This window comes from Microcaecilia unicolor, chromosome 11 (assembly GCF_901765095.1).
Source record: "Microcaecilia unicolor chromosome 11, aMicUni1.1, whole genome shotgun sequence".
Lineage (NCBI taxonomy): Eukaryota > Metazoa > Chordata > Amphibia > Gymnophiona > Siphonopidae > Microcaecilia > Microcaecilia unicolor.
The window spans coordinates 159500806-159525731 of NC_044041.1; the positions used below are offsets into that span (position 1 = coordinate 159500806).

General features: G+C 51.5%; 1 protein-coding gene across 1 annotated transcript in view; it reads left to right on the plus strand.

Annotated features, from left to right (window-relative positions):
* The window catches only part of BHMG1 (basic helix-loop-helix and HMG-box containing 1), a 474014-nt gene that overhangs the window by 405808 nt on the left and 43280 nt on the right, over nt 1-24926 (plus strand). The window contains 1 exon segment of the mRNA XM_030219977.1: nt 10385-10620. Within this exon segment, the coding sequence (XP_030075837.1) occupies nt 10385-10620 (236 nt within the window).

The following is a 24926-nucleotide window of genomic DNA, read 5'->3' on the forward strand; positions in this document are numbered from 1 at the left end:
ACTCACATCCCGATACTGCCAGCTCACAGACAGTATCTCAGATTCCGCCTGGGCGCACGGCACTTTCAGTATTGTGTGCTGCCCTTTGGGCTCGCCTCTGCCCCACGAGTGTTTACAAAGTGCCTCGTGGTGGTAGCGGCCTACCTACGCAAGCTGGGAGTGCACGTGTTCCCATATCTCGACGATTGGCTGGTCAAGAACACCTCGGAGGCCGGAGCCCTCCGGTCCATGCAGTGCACTATTCAACTTCTGGAGCTGCTGGGGTTTGTGATAAATTACCCAAAGTCCCATCTCCAGCCAACTCAGTCTCTGGAATTCATAGGAGCGCTGCTGAATTCCCAGACGGCTCAGGCCTACCTTCCCGAAGCGAGGGCCACCAATCTCTTGGCCCTGGCTTCGCAGACCAGAGCATCTCAGCAGATCACAGCTCGGCAGATGTTGAGACTTCTGGGTCATATGGCCTCCACAGTTCATGTGACTCCCATGGCTCGTCTTCACATGAGATCTGCTCAATGGACCCTAGCTTCCCAGTGGTTCCAAGCCACCGGGAATCTAGAGGATGTCATCCGCCTCTCCACCAGTTGCCGCACTTCACTGCTCTGGTGGACCATACGGACCAATTTGACCCTGGGACGTCCATTCCAAATTCCGCAGCCCACGAAAGTGCTGACGACGGATGCATCTCGCCTGGGGTGGGGAGCCCATGTCGATGGGCTTCACACCCAGGGTCTGTGGTCCCTCCAGGAAAAGGATCTGCAGATCAACCTCCTGGAGCTCCGAGCGATCTGGAACGCACTGAAGGCTTTCAGAGATTGGCTGTCCTGCCAAATTATCCAAATTCGGACAGACAATCAGGTTGCAATGTATTACGTCAACAAGCAGGGGGGCACCGGATCTCGCCCCCTGTGTCAGGAAGCCGTCGGTATGTGGCGTTGGGCGTGTCGGTTCGGCATGCTTCTCCAAGCCACGTACCTGGCAGGCGTAAACAACAGTCTGGCCGACAGACTGAGCAGAGTCATGCAACCGCACGAGTGGTCGCTCCATTCCAGAGTGGTACGCAAGATCTTCCGAGAATGGGGCACCCCCTCGATGGATCTTTTCGCCTCTCAGACCAACCACAAGCTGCCTCTGTTCTGTTCCAGACTTCAGACACACGGCAGGCTAGCGTCAGATGCCTTTCTCCTTCATTGGGGGACCGGCCTCCTGTATGCTTATCCTCCCATACCTTTGGTGGGGAAGACCTTACTGAAGCTCAAGCAAGACCGCGGCACCATGATTCTGATAGCGCCCTTTTGGCCCCGTCAGATCTGGTTCCCTCTTCTTCTGGAGTTGTCCTCCGAAGAACCGTGGAGATTGGAGTGTTTTCCGACTCTCATTTCGCAGAACGACGGAGCGTTGCTGCACCCCAACCTTCAATCCCTGGCTCTCATGGCCTGGATGTTGAGGGCGTAGACTTCGCTGCGTTGGGTCTGTCTGAGGGTGTCTCCCGGGTCTTGCTTGCCTCTAGGAAGGATTCCACTAAAAAGAGTTACTTTTTCAAGTGGAGGAGGTTTGTCGTTTGGTGTGAGAGCAAGGCCCTAGAACCTCGTTCTTGCCCTGCACAGAACCTGCTTGAATACCTTCTGCACTTATCAGAGTCTGGCCTCAAGACCAACTCAGTAAGGAATCACCTTAGTGCGATTAGTGCTTACCATTATCGTATGGAAGGTAAAGCCATCTCTGGAGAGCCTTTAGTCGTTCGATTCATGAGAGGCTTGCTTTTGTCAAAGCCCCCTATCAAGCCTCCTACTGTGTCATGGGATCTCAACGTCGTCCTCACCCAGCTGATGAAACCTCCTTTTGAGCCACTGAATACCTGCCATCTGAAGTACTTGACCTGGAAGGTCATTTTCTTGGTGGCAGTTACTTCAGCTCGTAGGGTCAGTGAGCTTCAAGCCCTAGTAGCTCATGCTCCATATACTAAATTTCATCACAACAGAGTAGTGCTCCGCACTCACCCAAAGTTCCTGCCGAAGGTGGTGTCGGAGTTCCATCTTAACCAGTCAATTGTCTTGCCAACATTCTTCCCCAGGCCGCATACCCGCCCTGCTGAACGTCAGTTGCACACATTGGACTGCAAGAGAGCATTGGCCTTCTACTTGGAGCGGACACAGCCCAACAGACAGTCCGCCCAATTGTTTATTTCTTTCGACCCTAACAGGCTAGGGGTCGCTGTCGGGAAACGCACCATCTCCAATTGGCTAGCAGATTGCATTTCCTTCACTTACGCCCAGGCTGGGCTGGCTCTTGAGGGTCATGTCACGGCTCATAGTGTCAGAGCCATGGCAGCGTCGGTGGCCCACTTGAAGTCAGCCACTATTGAAGAGATCTGCAAGGCTGCGACGTGGTCATCTGTCCACACATTCACATCTCATTACTGCCTCCAGCAGGATACCCGACGCGACAGTCGGTTCGGGCATTCGGTGCTGCAGAATCTGTTTGGGGTGTAAATCCAACTCCACCCTCCAGGACCCGAATTTATTCTGGTCAGGCTGCACTCTCAGTTAGTTGTTCTTCGTAGGTCAATTTCTGTTGTACCCTCGCCGTTGCGAGGTTCAATTGACCTGGGTTATTGTTTTGAGTGAGCCTGAGAGCTAGGGATACCCCAGTCGTGAGAACAAGCAGCCTGCTTGTCCTCGGAGAAAGGGTATGATACATACCTGTAGCAGTTGTTCTCCGAGGACAGCAGGCTGATTGTTCTCACCTACCCTCCCTCCTCCCCTTTGGAGTTGTGTGTTTCATATTTTATTGCTTGTCATTCAACTGGCGGGAGCGGTCGCGCACGGGCGGGAAGGCGGCCGCGCATGCGCGGTGGGCGTGGCCTGCGTGCCGACCGTCCCGCGAAGCTTCTTCCGGTTGGTGGGGGCTGCCGCGGACGTCAACCCAGTCGTGAGAACAATCAGCCTGCTGTCCTCGGAGAACAACTGCTACAGGTATGTATCATACCCTTTCTCACTGATGGGTGACGTCCACGGCAGCCCCTCCAATCGGAAACTTCTCTAGCAAAGTCCTTTGCTAGTCCTCGCGCGCCCGGGCGCACCGCGCATGCGCGGCCGTCTTCCCGCCCGAAACCGGCTCGAGCCGGCCAGTCTTCTTTTGTCCGCACTCGGTACGGTCGTGTTTCGCCGTGTCGAGCCCCGGAAAGTCAACCTTGCGCGTCCAAATTATTTTTGATGTGTTTTTTTCTTCGGAAAAAGTCTTAAAGTGTCGGGAAGTGCTTCGGAAACCCCCCCCGGGTTTCAGATCAACCCCTTCCCGTACTTCCAGCTTTTTGCCCCGATAAGTTTTCTTTCGTCGTCGGGGTAGGCCTTTTTTCGGCCTCGGTCGAGATTTTCTCCTTTCTAAATTTTTTGGTGCTCATTTTCCGTCATTTCGGATTTTGATTTCGCCGGCGTGATTTTTCCGCCCATGACATCGAAGCCTTCCAGCGGCTTCAAGAAGTGCACCCAGTGCGCCCGGGTAATCTCGCTCACTGATAGACACTCGTCGTGTCTTCAGTGTCTGGGGGCCGAGCACCGCCCTCAGAACTGTAGTCTGTGTTCCCTGCTTCAAAGGCGGACTCAGGTAGCGAGATTAGCCCAGTGGAACGTGTTGTTCTCGGGCTCTTCGTCGGCATCGGCACCGGGATCTTCGAGTGCATCGACGTCGTCAGCGTCCAGACCATCTTCCTCGGCCGCCACTGTATCGAGTGCATCGAGGCATCGGGCCTCTGCATCGGCGCCAAGGCATCGGGCGACTGCATCGACGTCGGTGGTACCGGGACCTCGTCTGCTGATGTCGTCGGACGGTGGTGCATCGTCAGGAGTGCAGGTGAGGGCTGTCCATTCCCCTGCTGGTGGCGGTGAGCCTTCGGGTGGGTCTCCTCCTACCCTGAGGGCTCCTGCGGTACAGCCCCCCCGAGACCGACCTCCTTCGGCCTCGGCCCCGAGGAAGCGACGGCTGGATTCTACGTCCTCCTCGTCGGTGCCGGGGAGCTCCGGTGACATGCTTCGGAAGAAGTCGAAGAAGCATCGACACCGGTCGCCTCCCCGCGTCGGCACCGAGAGCTCTGGGTCGCCGAGGGAGTCGGCACCCAGCAGGCATCGGCACCGAGAGGACCGCTCACCCTCTGTTCAGGTGGTGTCGATGCGCTCCACTCTGGACAGCCCGGAACAGCCTCCTCGCCCGGAACAGGTTCTGACGTCGACGCCTGCATCGACCTCTTTGCCTTTCTCTGCAGCCGCTCTGAACGAGAGCCTCCGGGCCGTTCTCCCAGAGATTCTGGGAGAGCTGTTGCGCCCTTCCCCTCCGGTACCGGCGGTGCTTGCGCCTCCGGTACCGTCGAGCGTGGCGCCGGCTGGCCCATCGCCCGGGGTGAGGTCCCCGACGTCGGTACCCGCGTGCGGTGCCGACTGCGGCCACCTCCCAGGAGGGCTCCCCGACTACGTCGGCGGAGGGAGCTTCGCCGATGCGGGCGAGGGAGTCTACCTCTCGACGCCCCCATCGTGGACGTGGCTCCACCGAGTCGAGCCGGGCGAGGTTGCAGACACAGGTTCGTGAACTTGTGTCTGACACCGAGGGTGAGGCCTCGTGGGAGGAAGAGGAAGACCCCAGATATTTCTCTGACGAGGAGTCTGAGGGTCTTCCTTCTGATCCTACTCCCTCTCCTGAAAGGCAGCTTTCTCCTCCTGAGAGTCTGTCTTTCGCTTCCTTTGTCCGGGAGATGTCTACGGCCATCCCCTTCCCGGTGGTTGTGGAGGACGAGCCCAGGGCTGAAATGTTTGAGCTCCTGGACTATCCTTCTCCACCTAAGGAAGCGTCCACTGTTCCCTTGCACCATGTCCTAAAAAAGACATTGCTTGCGAACTGGACCAAGCCACTAAGTAATCCCCACATTCCCAAGAAGATCGAGTCCCAGTACCGGATCCATGGGGACCCAGAGCTGATGCGCACCCAGTTGCCTCATGACTCTGGAGTTGTGGATTTGGCCCTAAAGAAGGCTAAGAGTTCTAGGGAGCATGCTTCGGCGCCCCCGGGCAAAGACCCTAGAACCTTAGACTCCTTTGGGAGGAAGGCCTACCATTCTTCTATGCTCGTGGCCAAAATTCAGTCGTACCAGCTCTACACGAGCATACATATGCGGAACAATGTGCGGCAGTTGGCGGGCTTGGTTGATGCTCTTCCCCCTCAGCAGGCCAAGCCTTTTCAGGAGGTGGTCAGGCAGCTGAAGGCGTGCATAAAGTTCCTGGCCAGAGGGGTGTATGACACCTTTGATGTTGCGTCCAGGGCCGCTGCTCAAGGTGTGGTGATGCGCAGGCTCTCATGGCTGCGTGCCGCCGACCTGGAGAATAGACTCCAGCAGCGGATTGCGGACTCGCCTTGCCGTGCGGATAACATTTTTGGAGAGAAGGTCGAACAGGTGGTAGAGCATCTCCACCAGCGGGACACCGCATTCGACAAGTTCTCCCGCCGGCAGCCTTCAGCATCTACCTCTACAGGTAGAAGATTTTTTGGGGGAAGGAAGACTGTTCCCTATGCTTCTGGTAAGCGTAGGTACAATCCTCCTTCTCGACAGCCTGCGGCCCAGGCTAAGCCCCAGCGCGCTCGCTCTCGTCAGCAGCGTGCGCCTCAGCAAGGCCCCGCGGCTCCCCAGCAAAAGCAAGGGGCGAGCTTTTGACTGGCTCCAGCAGAGCATAGCCGACATCCAAGTGTCAGTGCCGGGCGACCTGCCAGTCGGGGGGAGGTTGAAAGCTTTTCACCAAAGGTGGCCTCTCAAAACCTCCGACCAGTGGGTTCTTCAAATAGTCCGGCAAGGATACACCCTCAATTTGGCCTCAAACCCTCCAAATTGTCCACCGGGAGCTCAGTCTTACAGCTTCCAGCACAGGCGGGTACTTGCAGAGGAACTCTCCGCCCTTCTCAGCGCCAATGCGGTCGAGCCCGTGCCATCCGGGCAAGAAGGGCTGGGATTCTATTCCAGGTACTTCCTTGTGGAAAAGAAAACAGGGGGGATGCGTCCCATCCTAGACCTAAGGGCCCTGAACAAATATCTCGTAAAAGAAAAGTTCAGGATGCTTTCCCTGGGCACCCTTCTCCCCATGATTCAGCAAAACGATTGGCTATGCTCTCTGGACTTGAAGGATGCCTACACACACATCCCGATACTGCCAGCTCACAGACAGTATCTGCGATTTCAGTTGGGCACACGCCACTTCCAGTACTGTGTGCTACCCTTTGGGCTCGCCTCTGCGCCCAGGGTGTTCACAAAGTGCCTAGCTGTGGTAGCAGCGGCGCTTCGCAGGCTGGGGGTGCACGTGTTCCCATATCTCGACGATTGGCTGGTGAACAACACATCCGAGGCAGGAGCCCTGCAGTCCATGCAGATGACTATTCGCCTCCTGGAGCTACTGGGGTTTGTGATAAATTATCCAAAGTCCCATCTTCTCCCAGTGCAGAAACTCGAATTCATAGGAGCTCTGCTGGATTCTCGGACGGCTCGCGCCTATCTCCCAGAGACGAGGGCCAACAACTTGTTGTCCCTCGTCTCGCGGGTGCGAGCGTCCCAGCAGATCACAGCTCGGCAGATGTTGAGATTGCTGGGCCACATGGCCTCCACAGTTCATGTGACTCCCATGGCCCGTCTTCACATGAGATCTGCTCAATGGACCCTAGCCTCCCAGTGGTATCAGGCTGCTGGGGGTCTAGAAGACGTGATCCACCTGTCCACGAGTTTTCTCGAATCCCTGTATTCGTGGACAATCTGGTCCAATTTGACTCTGGGACGTCCTTTCCAAATTCCTCAGCCACAAAAAGTGCTGACAACGGATGCGTCTCTCCTGGGATGGGGAGCTCATGTCGATGGGCTTCACACCCAAGGAAGCTGGTCCCTCCAGGAGCGCGGTCTACAGATCAATCTCCTGGAGTTGCGAGCGATCTGGAACGCTCTGAAGGCTTTCAGAGATCGGCTGTCCCATCAAATTATCCAAATTCAGACAGACAACCAGGTTGCCATGTACTATGTCAACAAGCAGGGGGGCACCGGATCTCGCCCCCTGTGTCAGGAAGCTGTCAACATGTGGCTCTGGGCTCGCCGTCTCGGCATGGTGCTCCAAGCCACATATCTGGCAGGCGTAAACAACAGTCTGGCCGACAGACTGAGCCGGATTATGCAACCTCACGAGTGGTCGCTCAACTCCAGAGTGGTGCGCCAGATCTTCCAGGTGTGGGGCACCCCCTTGGTGGATCTCTTCGCATCTCGAGTGAACCACAAAGTCCCTCAGTTCTGTTCCAGGCTTCAGGCCCCCGGCAGACTGGCATCGGATGACTTCCTCCTGGATTGGGGGGAGGGCCTGCTGTATGCTTATCCTCCCATTCCTCTGGTAGGGAAGACTTTGTTGAAACTCAAGCAAGACCGAGGCACCATGATTCTGATTGCTCCTTTTTGGCCGCGTCAGATCTGGTTCCCTCTTCTTCTGGAGTTATCCTCCGAAGAACCGTGGAGATTGGAGTGTTTTCCGACCCTCATCACGCAGGACGAAGGGGCTCTTCTGCATCCCAGCCTCCGGTCCCTGGCTCTCACGGCCTGGATGTTGAGAGCGTAGACTTTGCCTCTTTGGGTCTGTCAGAGGGTGTCTCCCGCGTCTTGCTTGCTTCCAGGAAAGATTCCACTAAGAGGAGTTACTTCTTTCTGTGGAGGAGGTTTGCCGTCTGGTGTGACGGCAAGGCCCTAGCTCCTCGCTCTTGTCCTACACAGACCCTGCTTGAATACCTTCTGCACTTGTCTGAGTCTGGTCTCAAGACCAACTCTGTAAGAGTTCACCTTAGCGCAATCAGTGCATACCATTACCATGTGGAAGGTAAGCCGATCTCAGGACAGCCTTTAGTTGTTCGCTTCATGAGAGGTTTGCTTTTGTCAAAGCCCCCTGTCAAGCCTCCTACAGTGTCATGGGATCTCAATGTCGTTCTCACCCAGCTGATGAAACCTCCTTTTGAGCCACTGAATTCCATCTGAAGTACTTGACTTGGAAGGTCATTTTCTTGGTGGCAGTTACTTCAGCTCGTAGAGTCAGTGAGCTTCAGGCCCTGGTAGCCCAGGCCCCTTACACCAAATTTCATCATAACAGAGTAGTCCTCCGCACTCACCCTAAGTTCTTGCCAAAGGTCATGTCGGAGTTCCATCTGAACCAGTCAATTGTCTTGCCAACATTCTTTCCCCGTCCTCATTCCTGCCCTGCTGAACGTCAGCTGCACACATTGGACTGCAAGAGAGCATTGGCCTTCTATCTGGAGCGGACACAGCCCCACAGACAGTCCGCCCAATTGTTTGTTTCTTTTGATCCCAATAGGAGGGGAGTGGCTGTAGGGAAACGCACCATATCCAATTGGCTAGCAGATTGCATTTCCTTCACTTACGCCCAGACGGGGCTGGCTCTTGAGGGTCATGTCACGGCTCACAATGTTAGAGCCATGGCTGCGTCGGTAGCCCACTTGAAGTCAGCCTCCATTGAAGAAATTTGCAAAGCTGCGACGTGGTCATCTGTCCACACATTCACATCTCATTACTGCCTGCAGCAGGATACCCGACGCGACAGTCGGTTCGGGCAGTCAGTTCTTCAGAACCTGTTTGGGCTTTAGGATCCAACTCCACCCCCCGAGGGCCCTGTTTGTTTTGTTCCAGGCTGCACTCTCAGTTAGTTGGTAAATTTTTTAGGTCAATCTCAGTTATGTCCTCGCCGTTGCGAGGCCCAATTGACCATGGTTGTTGTTTTGAGTGAGCCTGGGGGCTAGGGATACCCCATCAGTGAGAACAAGCAGCCTGCTTGTCCTCGGAGAAAGCGAATGCTACATACCTGTAGAAGGTATTCTCCGAGGACAGCAGGCTGATTGTTCTCACAACACCCGCCCGCCTCCCCTTTGGAGTTGTGTCTTCCCTTGAAGTGTATTGTCTTGCTACATACTGGACTGGCCGGCTCGAGCCGGTTTCGGGCGGGAAGATGGCCGCGCATGCGCGGTGCGCACGGGCGCGCGAGGACTAGCAAAGGACTTTGCTAGAGAAGTTTCCGATTGGAGGGGCTGCCGTGGACGTCACCCATCAGTGAGAACAATCAGCCTGCTGTCCTCGGAGAATACCTTCTACAGGTATGTAGCATTCGCTTTCAGTGCTTTGTATCCTGAGAGTTAGTGCACTCATGGTGTGGAAGGTTTGCTAAATAGATTTTGAGTAGTCTTTTGCAGTGTTTTGTGTTATTTTACTAAGTATCTAGCAGTGGAGGAATTTTATGTTGCTTTTACTGAGGTGATACCAGAATATGAATATATTTTTTCTATGGCAAGCTGTAAGGAGAAACATCCTAGCTCTGCTTTGTAAAGTCTCCAGAATAGATTAAAACAATTCTTGATGTTGAAAGTATGTTGAGTGTGAATTTGTCTACAATTCAACCACATATAGACAAACTGTGGGCTCCTTTTATGAAGCGGTGCTACAGATTAGCATGCACTGAATGCGATGCAACCTATTCAGTTCCCATGGGTTTCTTCGCATTCAGCGCATGCTAATCGGTAGCACCACTTCATAAAAGGAGCCCTATGTATAGCATATCAAGTCCAGATTTCTCAATGAGGATGTAAGCAAAAATATAAAAACTTTAATGGGGAAAATAAAATGTAATCATTTTGCATTCAATAATGGTTCATTAATCTTCTTTGTAACACCAATTGTATTATTCAACCTGGTATGCCATAACAGGTCTTTGTAAGCCACATTGAGCCTACAAATAGGTGGGAAAATGTGGGATACAAGTGCAATAAATAAAAATAAAAAAAGGTAATTCCTGTTAAGAATAGCTTATATTTGCTTTGCACACCTTTAACTAGAATAAAATATTTTAGCTCATTTTTTGTTGAGCCACAGACCGTAGTATTCAGTTTGTCAGCAAATGAATGTGGTCTGTCAGGTGTGTCACAACAGAAAAAAAGCTTGAGAATCGCTGCTCTAGAAGGTAGATGGGAAGAGGTGGGTGTAAATATAGGATGTAACCAGTACTTTATTGGTCTGGTAGTTTCTTGTCCTAGTTTTGCCACCTGCTATCAAGCAGGAAAGAGCGGGTATAAAAAACAACAAATAAATAATAAATAAATAAATAGCTTGTACGTTCTTTAAAACAGGGAGCTCCTTTACCTATAATACTTGCATGATATGTTGGTTATTGTATGAAATCTGCACAAAAAATGTGTTTCATGTGACACCTATTTGAATTAGTAAATTCCAGAGACTGTAGATAAACAGGTCAGATTATCTATTCTAGATTGTTTGGAAGTGTGTCAGACTAAATTACAAATTTCCAATTATTTTTTAAACTCCTTTCAGGATACTTGCCCAGGGTTAGACTGCACTGCATCTTCCAGTGAGGAAAATGATGACTACACATGGACACCATACCAGAGGAGCCGATGCACACATCATGGCAGCCGTAAGAAGAAGAGAGGCCATGGTTTCCGGCAGCTCAAAACACTGAAGAAACTCCACTACCCTTTTCCACTGAAGAAGAAATGTGTCAATGGCTTTATCATGTTCTGCAGATTAAATCGAAAGCAATACATCCGGTAATCATAGTGGTATTGATAACTAGGACAAATGGAATATGTCCGCAAAGGTGTGGTGGAAGAGGGCACAGCTGTAATAGAAAGAGACAGGGGAGCATGTCTGTAATGGGACATCTGAAATGGGGAAATAGGGGACAGAAATATGTTTGAATTTTTCCCTGGAAGAAGCTGTGTCCAGGGTCCAGAAATGTACTTCATATTCTATTTATGTATGAAAGTGAACACTGACTCCAGGTACTCTTTTGTATTTTGTGCACATATCAGAGAGGCATTCCAGGAGTAGAGGTTGGACAGAGAATGCACTTAATGAGAGATGTATTTTCAAAGCACTTAGACTTACAAAGTTAGATAGTAACCTATGGAACTTTGTAAGTCTTAGGGGCCTTTTACTAAGGCGCATAAGCGTCTACGCACACCCAACGTGCGCCAACATGGAGTTAACACACAGCTGCTGCGTGGCCCTTGCAGTAATTTCATTTTTGGCACGCGTCTGCTATGTGCGCCAAGTGGCATTTGGCGTGTATAGGTCATTCTCCGAGGACAAGCAGGCTGCTTGTTCTCACTGATGGGTGACATCCACGGCAGCCCCTCCAATCCGGAATCTTCACTAGCAAAGCCTTTGCTAGCCCTCGCGCGCCGATGCGCACTGCGCATGCGCGGCCGTCTTCCCGCCCGAAACCGGCTCGTGCCGGCCAGTCTTCTTTTGTCCACGCTCGGTACGGTCATGTTTCGCCGTTCGCGCCCCTTAACTTGACCTCGCACGTCTCCTTTTTGGTTTCGCTACTAAAAAAAAAAAAAAGGAAGAGGACCTTTTCGGTCTTTTTCCTTTTTTCCGCTACTTCCAGTTTTTGCCCCGGTAAGTTTTTTTTCGTTTTCGGGGTAGGCCCTTTTCAGGCCTCGGGTCAATTTTTCTTCCCCTCGTTTTTTGGTGCCTACCGCAATTACGAGTCTCGATTTCGCCGGCGAGATTTTTCCGCCCATGTCATCGAAGTCTCCCAGCGGCTTCAAGAAGTACACCCAGTGCGCCCGGGTAATCTCGCTCACTGACAGGCACGTACAGGCCTGTAGTCTGTGCTCCCTTTTACAAAAGCGGACTCAGGTAGCGAGATTGGCCCAGTGGAACGTTTTGTTCTCGGGCTCTTCGTCGGCATCGGCACCGGGGGTATCGAGTGCATCGACGTCGCCAGCGTCCAGACCTTCATCCTCGGCCGCGATTGCATCGAGTGCATCGAGGCATCGACCCTCTGCATCGGGGCTGAGACATCGGAAGGCTGTGTCGGCGTCGGTGGTACCGGGATCGCGTCTGCTGATGTCGTCGGACGGTGGTGCTTCGTCTGGAGTGCAGGTGAGGGCTGTCCATTCCCCTGCTGGTGGCGGTAAGCCTTCGGGTGGGTCTCCCCCTACCCTGAGGGCTCCTGCGGTACAGCCCCCCCCCCCCCCCCCCCCCCCCCCCCCGAGACCGACCTTCTTCGGCCTCGGCCCCGAGGAAGCGACGGCTGGATTCTACGTCCTCCTCGTCGGTGCCGGGAAGCTCCGGTGACGTGCTTCGTCCCAAGAAGTCGAAGAAGCATCGACACCAGTTCCCTTCCCGTGTTGGCACCGAGAGCTCTGGGTCGCCGAGGGAGTCGGCACCCAGCAGGCATCGGCACCGAGAGGACTGCTCACCCTCTGTTCAGGAGGTGTCGATGCGCTCCACTCTGGACAGCCCGGAACAGCCTCCACGCCCGGAACAGACTCTGACATCTACACCTGCATCGGCTTCCACGTCTTTCTCCACAGCCGCTCTGCACGAGAGTCTCCGGGCCGTTCTCCCAGAGTTTCTGGGAGAGCTGTTGCGCCCTTCCCCTCCGGTACCGTCAAGTGAGGCGCCGGCTGGCCCCTTGCCAGGGGTGAGGTCTCCGACATCGGTGCCGCTTGCGGTACCGACTGCGGTCGCCTCCCGACGTCGGCGGAGGGAGCTTCGCCGGTGCGGGCGAGGGAGTCTACCTCTCGACGCTCCCACCGTGGCCATGGTTCCACGGAGTCGAGCCGGGCACGGCTTCAGACACAGGTTCGTGAACTTGTGTCTGATACCGATGGTGAGGCCTCGTGGGAGGAAGAGGAGGACATCAGATATTTCTCTGACGAGGAGTCTGATGGTCTTCCCTCTGATCCAACTCCCTCTCCTGAAAGGCAGCTTTCTCCTCCCGAGAGTCTGTCTTTCGCTTCCTTTGTCCGGGAGATGTCTACGGCCATCCCCTTCCCGGTGGTTGTGGAGGACGAGCCCAGGGCTGAAATGTTTGAGCTCCTGGACTATCCTTCTCCACCTAAGGAAGCGTTCACAGTACCCATGCATCATGTCCTCAAAAAGACATTGCTGGCGAACTGGACCAAGCCATTAATTAATCCCCACATTCCCAAGAAGATCGAGTCCCAGTACCGGATCCATGGGGACCCAGAGCTGATGCGCACTCAGTTGCCTCACGACTCTGGAGTTGTGGATTTGGCCCTAAAGAAGGCTAAGAGTTCTAGCGAGCATGCTTCGGCGCCCCCGGGCAAGGACTCTAGAACCTTAGACTCCTTTGGGAGGAAGGCCTACCATTCCTCTATGCTCGTGGCCAAAATTCAGTCGTACCAGCTCTACATGAGCATACACATGTGGAACAATGTGCGGCAGTTGGCGGGCTTGGTGGACAAGCTCCCCCCTGAGCAAGCCAAGCCTTTTCAGGAGGTGGTCAGGCAGCTGAAAGCGTGCAGAAAATTCCTGGCCAGAGAGGTGTATGACACCTTTGATGTTGCGTCCAGGGCCGCTGCTCAAGGTGTGGTGATGCGCAGACTCTCATGGCTGCTTGCCTCCGACCTGGAGAATAGACTCCAGCAGCGGATTGCGGACTCGCCTTGCCGTGCGGATAACATTTTTGGAGAGAAAGTCGAGCAGGTGGTAGAACAGCTCCACCAGCGGGATACCGCTTTCGACAAGTTCTCCCGCTGGCAGCCTTCAGCTTCTACCTCTACAGGTAGACGATTTTTGGGGGGAAGGAGAACTGTTCCCTACTCTTCTGGTAAGCGTAGGTACAATCCTCCTTCTCGACAGCCTGCGGCCCAGGCTAAGCCCCAGCGCGCTCGCTCTCGTCAGCAGCGTGCGCCTCAGCAAGGCCCCTCGGCTCCCCAGCAAAAGCAAGGGACGAGCTTTTGACTGGCTCCAGCAGAGCATAGCCGACATCCAAGTGTCAGTGCCGGGCGACCTGCCAGTCGGAGGGAGGTTGAAAGCTTTTCACCAAAGGTGGCCTCTCATAACCTCCGATCAGTGGGTTCTCCAAATAGTCCGGCAAGGATACACCCTCAATTTGGCCTCAAAACCTCCAAATTGTCCACCGGGAGCTCAGTTTTACAGCTTGCAGAGGAACTCTCCGCCCTTCTCAGAGCCAATGCAGTCGAGCCCGTGCCATCCGGGCAGGAAGGGCTGGGATTCTATTCCAGGTACTTCCTTGTGGAAAAGAAAATAGGGGGGATGCGTCCCATCCTAGACCTAAGGGCCCTGAACAAATATCTGGTCAAAGAAAAGTTCAGGATGCTTTCCCTGGGCACCCTTCTCCCCATGATTCAGGAAAACAATTGGTTATGCTCTCTGGACTTGAAGGACGCCTACATACACATCCCGATACTGCCAGCTCACAGACAGTATCTGCGATTTCAGCTGGGCACACGTCACTTCCAGTACTGTGTGCTACCCTTTGGGCTCGCCTCTGCGCCCAGAGTGTTCATGAAGTGCTTGGCTGTAGTAGCAGCGGCACTTTGCAGACTGGGGGTACACGTGTTCCCATATCTCGACGATTGGCTGGTGAAGAACACATCCGAGGCAGGAGCTCTACAGTCCATGCAGATGACTATTCGCCTCCTGGAGCTACTGGGGTTTGTGATAAATTATCCAAAGTCCCATCTTCTCCCAGTGCAGAACCTCGAATTCATAGGAGCTCTGCTGGATTCTCGGACGGCTCGCGCCTATCTCCCAGAGACGAGAGCCAACAACTTGTTGTCCCTCGTCTCGCGGGTGCGAGCGTCCCAGCAGATCACAGCTCGGCAGATGTTGAGATTGCTTGGCCACATGGCCTCCACAGTTCATGTGACTCCCATGGCCCGCCTTCACATGAGATCTGCCCAATGGACCCTAGCTTCCCAGTGGTTTCAGGCTGCTGGGGATCTAGAAGACGTGATCCACCTGTCCACGAGTTTTCTCAAATCCCTGTATTGGTGGACGATTTGGTCCAATTTGACCCAGGGACGTCCTTTCCAAATTCCTCAGCCACAAAAAGTGCTGACTACGGATGCGTCTCTCCTGGGGTGGGGAGCTCATGTCGATGGGCTTCACACCCAAGGAAGCTGGTCCCTCCAGGAACGCGATCTGCAGATCAATCTTCTGGAGTTACGAGCGGTCTGGAACGCTCTGAAGGCTTTAAGAGATCGGCTGTCCCACCAAATTGTCCAAATTCAGACAGACAACCAGATTGCCATGTATTACATCAACAAGCAGGGGGCACCGGATCTCGCCCCCTGTGTCAGGAAGCCGTCAGCATGTGGCTCTGGGCTCGCCGTCATGGCATGGTGCTCCAAGCCACATATCTGGCCGGCGTAAACAACAGTCTGGCCGACAGGTTGAGCAGGATTATGCAACCTCACGAGTGGTCGCTCAGTTCCCGTGTAGTGCGACAGATCTTCCAGGTGTGGGGCACCCCCTTGGTAGATCTCTTCGCATCTCGAGCCAACCACAAAGTCCCTCAGTTCTGTTCCAGGCTTCAGGCCCACGGCAGACTGGCATCGGATGCCTTCCTCCTGGACTGGGGGGAGGGTCTGCTGTATGCTTATCCTCCCATACCTCTGATGGGGAAGACTTTGTTGAAACTCAAGCAAGACCGAGGCACCATGATTCTGATTGCTCCTTTTTGGCCGCGTCAGATCTGGTTCCCTCTTCTTCTGGAGTTGTCCTCCGAAGAGCCGTGGAGATTGGAGTGTTTTCCGACCCTCATCTCACAAGACGAAGGGGCGCTTCTGCATCCCAGCCTCCGGTCCCTGGCTCTAACGGCCTGGATGTTGAGAGCGTAGACTTTGCCTCTTTGGGTCTGTCAGAGGGTGTCTCCCGCATCTTGCTTGCTTCCAGGAAAGATTCCACTAAGAGGAGTTACTTCTTTCTATGGAGGAGGTTTGCCGTCTGGTGTGACAGCAAGGCCCTAGATCCTCGCTCTTGTCCTACACAGACCCTGCTTGAATACCTTCTGCACTTGTCTGAGTCTGGTCTCAAGAGCAACTCTGTAAGGGTTCACCTTAGTGCGATCAGTGCATACCATTACCGTGTGGAAGGTAAGCCGATCTCGGGACAGCCTTTAGTTGTTCGCTTCATGAGAGGTTTGCTTTTGTCAAAGCCCCCGTCAAACCTCCTACAGTGTCATGGGATCTCAATGTCGTTCTCACCCAGCTGATGAAACCTCCTTTTGAGCCACTGAATTCCTGCCATCTGAAGTACTTGACCTTGAAGGTCATTTTCTTGGTGGCAGTTACTTCAGCTCGTAGAGTCAGTGAGCTTCAGGCCCTGGTAGCCCAGGCCCCTTATACCAAATTTCATCATAACAGAGTAGTCCTCCTTACTCACCCTAAGTTCTTGCCAAAGGTTGTGTCGGAGTTTCATCTGAACCAGTCAATTGTCTTGCCAACATTCTTTCCCCGTCCTCATTCCTGCCCTGCTGAACGTCAGCTGCACACATTGGACTGCAAGAGAGCATTGGCCTTCTATCTGGAGCGGACACAGCCCAACAGACAGTCCGCCCAATTGTTTGTTTCTTTTGATCCCAACAGGAGGGGAGTGGCTGTGGGGAAACGCACCATATCCAATTGGCTAGCAGATTGCATTTCCTTCACTTACGCCCAGACTGGGCTGGCTCTTGAGGGTCATGTCACGGCTCATAATGTTAGAGCCATGGCAGCGTCGGTGGCCCACTTGAAGTCAGCCACTATTGAAGAGATTTGCAAAGCTGCGACGTGGTCATCTGTCCACACATTCACATCTCATTACTGCCTGCAGCAGGATACCCAACGCGACAGTCGGTTCGGGCAGTCAGTGCTTCAGAATCTGTTCGGGGTTTAGAATCCAACTCCACCCCCCTAGGCCCATGTTTATTCTGTTCCAGGCTGCACTCTCAGTTAGTTGGATAAATTGTTAGGTCAATCTCAGTTATGTCCTCGCCGTTGCGAGGCCCAATTGACCATGGTTGTTGTTTTGAGTGAGGCTGGGGGCTAGGGATATCCCATCAGTGAGAACAAGCAGCCTGCTTGTCCTCGGAGAAAGCGAATGCTACATACCTGTAGAAGGTATTCTCCGAGGACAGCAGGTTGATTGTTCTCACAAACCCGCCCGCCTCCCCTTTGGAGTTGTGTCTTCCCTTCTTTTTGTCTTGCTACATATGAGACTGGCCGGCACGAGCCGGTTTCGGGCAGGAAGACGGCCGCGCATGCGCAGTGCGCATTGGCGCGCGAGGGCTAGCAAAGGCTTTGCTAGTGAAGATTCCGGATTGGAGGGGCTGCCGTGGACGTCACCCATCAGTGAGAACAATCAGCCTGCTGTCCTCGGAGAATACCTTCTACAGGTATGTAGCATTCGCTTTACCGCCTGGTTACCGCGTGAGACTTTACAGCAAGGTCAGTGGCTGGCAGTAAGGTCTCAGACCCAAAATGGACGCACAGCAATTTTCATTTTGCTGCACATCCATTTTCGGCAAAAATCTTTAAAAAGGCATTTTTTGCAGGTGCGCTGAAAAATGATTCTACGCGTGACCAAAACACACATCTACACTACTGCAGGCCATTTTTCAGCGCACCTTAGTAAAAGGATCCTTAAGTGCTTTGAAAAAGAGCCCTATAGTAACATAGTATATAATAGTAGATAAAGACCCACATGGTCCATCCAGTTTGCCCAACAAGGTGCCACTCCATATGATGAAATATTGGCATCATAGTTGGGCAGTTGGCAATTTCCCACAATATCAACCAGTTATATTTGACACAATCATGAAACAGTGGATTTATAATTTTGGTTGCAGCACACACAGCCACATTCATTGTCAGTACTTGAATTAAGGGACTCATTTTCAAAATTGAAAAACTTCTCAAAAATGGCATAAAGTGGAATTTGGACAACATCCAAATTGCTATTTTGAAAACTCTGATTTGAGACGTTTTTCTTTGCACTGCATCCAAATCACAAGGGGCAGTCCCAAATTTTCTGCCACAATGGAACAAAGCAAAAATGTTCAGGGCTAAAAGCTAGATGTTTTGATCTAGACTTATTTCAATCATGCCTAAGTCGCAAAAAGGTGCCCTAAATGAAAGATGACCCCCTGAAGGATTGAGACATGACCCCCCTCTCCCCCAGTTGTCACTGACTCCCTCCCACCCCCCAAGATGTGAAAGAAACAGTACATACCAACCTCTATGACAGCTTCAGATGTTATGGCCAGTTCTATTAGAGCAGCAAGCAAGTCCCTGGAGTAGCCTAGTGGTTTTTACAATGGACTGTAGACAAGAGGACGGGACCCAGGCCTTTATCCCACTCTAACTGGTACACTTATGGTGGAAAATGTGAGCCTTCCAAAACTCACCAAAAACATACTGTACCTACATATAGAAGACACCTGCAGGCATAGATGGCTATTATAATGGTGTACAGTTGAGTACAGTAGGTTTTGGGTGGGTTTTGGCAGGCTCACCATACAATATAAGGGTGTAATGGTGAGATCTGTACCTGGGTCATTTTATGTGAAGTCCACTGCAGTGGCCCCTAGAGTTCCCCACTGCTCTGCTGGGTTGTCTGTGTGGCCACTCTACTAAGAATGCTGCCCCTCCCCCCCCCCCCCCCCCCCCCCCCCCCATCCCATACATCCCAATAGCATGTTTTTGTGTGTGTTTTCCCTTGGGTTTTTTTTTCTCTCAAAAATAGTTCTAAAAAATAGAGGCACTGAGCAAAAAAAGTCTAGCAAATGGCCATTTTTGAAACTAAAAGTTGGACATTTTTCTGGTTTGAAAATGGCCATGTTCACTACTAGATTTTTGGACATTTTTCGCAAAACGTCCAAAATCGGATTTAGATATCATATTGAAAATGTTCCTCCACACCAGCAATCCAACAATGTTGCAAACTGACAACATTTTACTTGCTATCAGCCTTAAGGCCTCTTTCCCCTTTCTCTCCGAGGTATACTCATAGTGTATGATATGAATGTGATATAAAATATGCATACTTGTTCTAGATCTGTTCTGCTATTCTCGAGTCACGAACCATAGAAGTCTGCCAAACACTGGTCCTACTTCACAACTGCTGGAGTTGCCATCAAAGTCCATTCCAGCTCGTTCAAATTTGTCTTTCTATAATCAGGATGCAGACTGTAGAAATCTGCCCTGTTTTACCACATTTGGGACATAACATTCCCAACTACTGGACTTGCCATCTAAGCACCGCCACGTTTTGTTTTGTTTCTTTCCATGCATTTTGTCTCCACCATCTCCCCCAGGAGGGCATTCCAGGCATCCACCAACCTCTCCATGTAAAAGTATTTCATGACATTACTCCTGTCTACCACTCTGTAATCTTAATCCATGTCCTCTTCTACCATTTCCTCATCTCTGGAAAAGATTTGTATGTACCTTTCAAGTATTTAAATGTCTGTATCATATCTCCCCTAACTCTTTTCCTCTAAGGTATACACGTTCAGGTCTTCAAGTCTCTTCTCATACGTATTTTGGCACAAAACCCATACCATTTTTGTTTTCTCTGGACAGCTTCAAGTCTTTTTATGGCCTTAGTACTTAAGGGCTCCAAAACTCAACATAATGCTGCAAGAGGGGCCTCACAAATGACTTGTACAGTATAGGGGCATTAACACCTCTTTTCTTCTGCTAGTTATACCTCTCTTTTAATGTAGCCCAGCATCCTTTTGGCTACTGCCACCACCTTGTCACATTGTTTTGCTGCCTTGAGATCCTCAGGCACTATCACCCCAAGGTCTCTCTCCTGAGCCGTGCTTATCACTCTCTCACCCCCCTATCTCATACATCACCTTTGGATTTCTACAATGTCAAGTGCATTACTCAGCACTTCCTTTAATAAAAAATTTTAACTACCAAATTTTAGACCATTTTTCTAATTCTCCAAGGACAAGCAAGACAACACAGACACACCTATGAGTGACATCATTCTACGGAACTTGGTGTGGGAAAATCCCCAGCTTCCATAGCGTCCCACAGATGAATCCAGAGACGAGTGGGTTATGTTCCCCTACCAGTAGGTGGAGATAAAGAGAACTTCAGAGTCTTTGTATATGTAGACCTGTGCAGCCAGCTTAATCTCAGTATTCTCTCTATCTCAGCAGGTGGATGGACATTATCCTGTGCAGCTCTCTGGATTGAGATTTGCTCCTAGCCTGTTCCCTCAGGATTAGTTGAGCTAGGGTTTCGTGGCCAGGTTGAGCCAGTACGGGGTACACCTGGTGGTGCCAGGTCCCTCCCCTACCCCTTTTCGGTTGCCAGGCATGGTAACACTCCTTGGCACTCAGCTTCTGATTTTCTCTGCAACTCCTGCCTCTATAAAAAAATTAAAAAAGAGAAAGAGAGAAGAAAAAGACAAGGAGGAAAGGAAATAAAGCAGAGCAGCAGGTGATAAGGGCTTTTCAGCTCTTACACCACACGGTTGGTAATTTGCTTCATTTGAGGCTCTGTTTTCTGCTTCACTATTGAGGTGAGTGTCATTTTATTCTTTCCGTTGGAGCGATTTGTCAGTTTTAAACAGCGGAACTTGGCTTTGCGTGGTCATCGTCACGGGGGTGTTTTATTTTGGGTGCTGGCAGGGGAGCATTGTTTTTAGGCCTCCGTTAGTATGCCATACCGAGCTGCGGTTTTGGCGGGATTTCGCCGTTGCGGGCGCCATTTTGTGCTGGGGCTTAATATTTAGAGCTCTCAGTTTCTCTGTTATTATTTAGGTAGCGCGCTTATGAAGGTGCGCGGGTGCGGGGCGGTAGCATCTTTGCCGGCCCGACCTTTCTTGTCGGCTGTGTCTGTCTAAGGGAGGGGAACTTTTAGAGTTTTTCGAGGGCTCATCCTCGTTTCCTTCTCGGGAGATACAGCAGGATTAGATGCCTTGTGGCGCTAGTAGCTTACCTGATGTTCATTGCTTTTGGGAAGTATGTGTAGCCGCAAGGGAACGTTGTTCGTGGGCCTTCTCTTCTAGGGGAAGGTTAATTCGACTCTAGGTGTTTGCCTGCTCTAGGCTCTTTTCGCCTTTTGGCTGCATTGCTTTGCAGGGAGCGAGGACTTAATTCCCTCAAATTTCCTCTCTGGCTGGCTTACATATAAGTACATAAGTAATGCCATACTGGGAAAAGACCAAGGGTCCATCGAGCCCAGCATCTTGTCCACGACAGCGGCCAATCCAGGCCAAGGGCACCTGGCAAGCTTCCCAAACGTACAAACATTCTATACATGTTATTCCTGGGATTTTGGATTTTTCCAAGTCCGTTTAGTAGCAGTTTATGGACTTGTCCTTTAGGAAACCGTCCAACCCCTTTTTAAACTCTGCTAAGCTAACCGCCTTCACCACATTTTCCGGCAATGAATTCCAGAGTTTAATTACACGTTGGGTGAAGAAAAATGTTCTCCGATTTGTTTTAAATTTACTACACTGTAGTTTAATCGCATGCCCCCTAGTCCTAGTATTTTTGGAAAGTGTGAACAGACGCTTCACATCCACCTGTTCCACTCCACTCATTATTTTATATACCTCTATCATGTCTCCCCTTAGCCGTCTCTTCTCCAAGCTGAATAGCCCTAGCCTCCTTAGTCTTTCTTCATAGGGAAGTCGTCCCATCCCCGCTATCATTTTAGTTGCCCTTCGCTGCATGTTTCCTTTCTTGTGCATATTTAGTGCCTTTCTGGTACAGCTCTTGGTGTTTCTAGCCCAGGCTACTGTTTTTAGCATGACTGGTGGGTAATTAAGTCTGATCCCACGGGGGGAGGACAGGGGTTTAGCTGCAGCTAGCCTCTTCTCTCAGAGTTCTCCTGCTGGCTATGGTGTTCATGCTGCCATGAGCACACATGTTGACTCAGCTCTCTTTATTGGTCCTGCTTCTTAGTTACATGTGGATTGGTATCCTTTTTGGATGTTATGACAGTCTGCTCCTTCTCCAGGCACCAAGCCCTACTGGGTCTCTTCGGCTTTCAGGGTGGTTTTGGTGTGGGATTGTTCAGGCTACGGGCATTGTGCTCTGTGTTATTTCAAGATTTCTTTCCACCAATTCTTGGCAATATCTGGTATAGTTAGCATTGGCTTAGCCATCTGTCCACGGATGTGGCTTCCAAATCATGTTTGGCACCCTGCCTTTTGGAGTAATTTTGGCACTGGAACAGATCTATGGCAGTTGGGTTTAGACCTGAGGGACTTCCGAGTTTCAAAGTGTGCCAGGGGATGATGGTTTCTCCTCTTGGTGGGGGGCAGGAAATCCGCTCCGGGTTTCCATTTTCTTCGACAAGCCACCTGACTGCTGTTTAAATGAGCTCTGTTTTTACTTCAGGTCAGCCTATGCCTGCGGTATCTTGGACCCCTGTTTGGTCTTAGGAGCAGTGAACTAAGATTAGGTCAGCTCAAATGTGTCTTCACACAGTTACAACCTGGACTTCATTACAGTTTTTCTTGGAGTCTACATGCAAGCTCTGACACAGTCAGGCAGTCTTGCCACCTTGCCAGTGTTTCTTCCTTTGGGAGAAGTGGCGTCTGTTTCCAGTTGCAATTTGGAAATGTGAAGTTTTTTCCTTTGCTTGGTAGTTGCATCCAGGGAGCTTCTTCCTGTTGGAATGTAGAGGCTCGGGTGTTTACGGTTCAGCCTTTCACAATGGGAAACTGGCAGGGTATAATAGTTCTGTCTGGTGGGGAGAGTTGATATCCTCCATGGACCTCAAGGAGTTTTATTTTCATAGTCCCAGGGTTCCTGGCGGCAAGGGGTCTTAGCGACTTATGACCATGTCATTCAGCCTTTCCTTCTTGCTGACGATTTTTTTTTTCACAAGGTCATGGTGGTAGTGGCAGTTTTCCTTCGTGAGATGAATGACAGGTTCTTCCACACCTCGGGGCTGGCTGGTTTATGGCTCTCTCTCTCTATCAAGAGACTCTACAGTATTCAGACAAGTTTCCTTCTCGTTTTTCAGTCTTTAGATAGAGTCAGTTGTTTCTCTCCCTAATTTTGCCTATCGGGACTGCTGTTCCATGTAGTCTTGGGAAATCCTTTCTTTTCGTTGCTCCACATCAGATGCCATCTCAAGTCAGGTATTACTTTTCTTACCAGGTCCAGGACATGGGAGCAAGGTTTTTCTTTCTTGGACTTTCCCCTTGGGCCTCGGCCCGTATCAGATTACTTCAGGGATTCCTTCTCTACTTGGGCCCCCATCTATATGGTTCCCTTCAGCCAACTTGGTCTCCAGGGGGGATTTCTGCTGATATTTCAGTTTTTTCTCGCTGGAGTTTGTATCTGCAGCTTGTATGCTGCGAGGGCGTGCCGTAGCTGGGCCTGGAGTTTGTATCTGCAGCTTGTATGCTGCGAGGGGGTGCCGTAGCTGGTGGTCACAGTTGTGGATCTCTTTGGGGGGGTTTCTCGTTTTCTCAAACCCGTGAATTCCTCCTGTTTGCTCTGAGGGTCTGCAGGGTACTTTCCTTCTGGTAGGGATTCGAGTGGCCCTTGGTAAGCAACTGTTAGCTCTATCCCTCTTCTGAGTACCCTCGAGAGCACCATTCTTGCTAAGCTGTCCTTCGACTTAGTCCAGGGTCTTTTCGGGTCTGTGCCCTTTGAGGGCTAGCTTGCCTCAGATCTTCCTTTATTCCCTGGCTTTCGGGCGGGAGTTTTAGCCAGGCACAGGCAAATATTGCCTTTTCTATTTCAGGCGTCTTTTTCCTGGCACTTTTGGCAGTCATCCTTTCTCTGTAAGAGACACAGTGCTTTCCTGCTTAGCACATCTTTTTGAGATACAGCGGGATTTTCACCTCTTGGCTGTAGATTTTTCTCTGCTTTTCTTCAAGAGAAGTGGATTGGAGCTAGGTCTTGGGTTTGACTCTCCCTTAGCTGGGTTTTTCCCTCAGTTTGATGTTAGTGACCAGTTTCCATTTTGTTCCTGGGCTGGCGAGAGTTGTGGCTTGCTTACGACCGTACGGCTGCATTTTGCTCCCTATGGTCTGAGGATTACAGCTCCATGATGCTTATCTCCCTCTTGGCAGGAGTTCTTTCTTTATGTTGGCTATTGCTACGTCTCGGTTGCCTAGGAGGGCGGTCTTTGTGGCTCAGGGTCCTGCTGAGGACCGAGAGTGTCTCTTGAGGCATGGGGATTTCTCTTATTATAGTTTTTTTGTCCCTCTGGGTCAGGAAAGTGCAGCATCAGGGCTGCAATTCCACTAGTGGTGCTCTTTCCTGTTAGCCTTCTGGCAATACCTTTTTCTTTAGCTTTTCCCCAGGGTCTATGTATTTTGCTGGTTGAGTACAGCTCTGTCGCTGCTTGTTGAGCACAGCTCCATCACCGCAGGTTGAGCACAGCTCCATCACCGCAGGTTGAGCACAGCTCCATCACCGCAGGTTGAGCGCAGCTCCATTGCCGCAGGTTGAGCGCAGCTCCATCGCCGCAGGTTGAGTGCAGCTCCATCACTGCAGGTTGAGTGCAGCTCCATTGCCACATGTTGAGCGCAACTCCCTCGCTGCATGTTGAGCACAACTCCGTCGCTGCATGTTAAGCCAGCTCCATCACGGTGTGTTGAGTGCAACTCCCTCGCTGCATGTTGAGCGCAACTCCCTCGCTGCATGTTAAGCCAGCTCCATCACGGTGTGTTGAGCACAACTCCAGCTTTACATTTGAGCACAGCTCCATCGATGGATGTGGTAGGTAGCTCTTTCGCTGTATATAGAGCACAGCTCCATTGCTGTAGTTGAGCACGGGTCCATCGCTGTATGGAGCACGGCGCCTTCGCTATATATTGAGCACGGCGCCTTTGCTGTATATGGAGCACAGCTCCATCGCTGTAGGTTTAGCGCGACTCCATCGTTGGAGGTTTAGCACGGCGTCATCGCTGTATGTTTAGCGTGGCTTCATCGCTGCAGGTTGAGTGCAGTTCCTTCGATGCTTTTGAGCGCAGCTTCATCGCTGCATGTGAGTTCGGGGACTTTGCTGTGTGTTGGTCACAGTGCCTTCGATACATGTTGAGCACAGTGCCATCACTGTAGCTATATCATTGTATGTGGAGTGCACTTCCTTTGCTG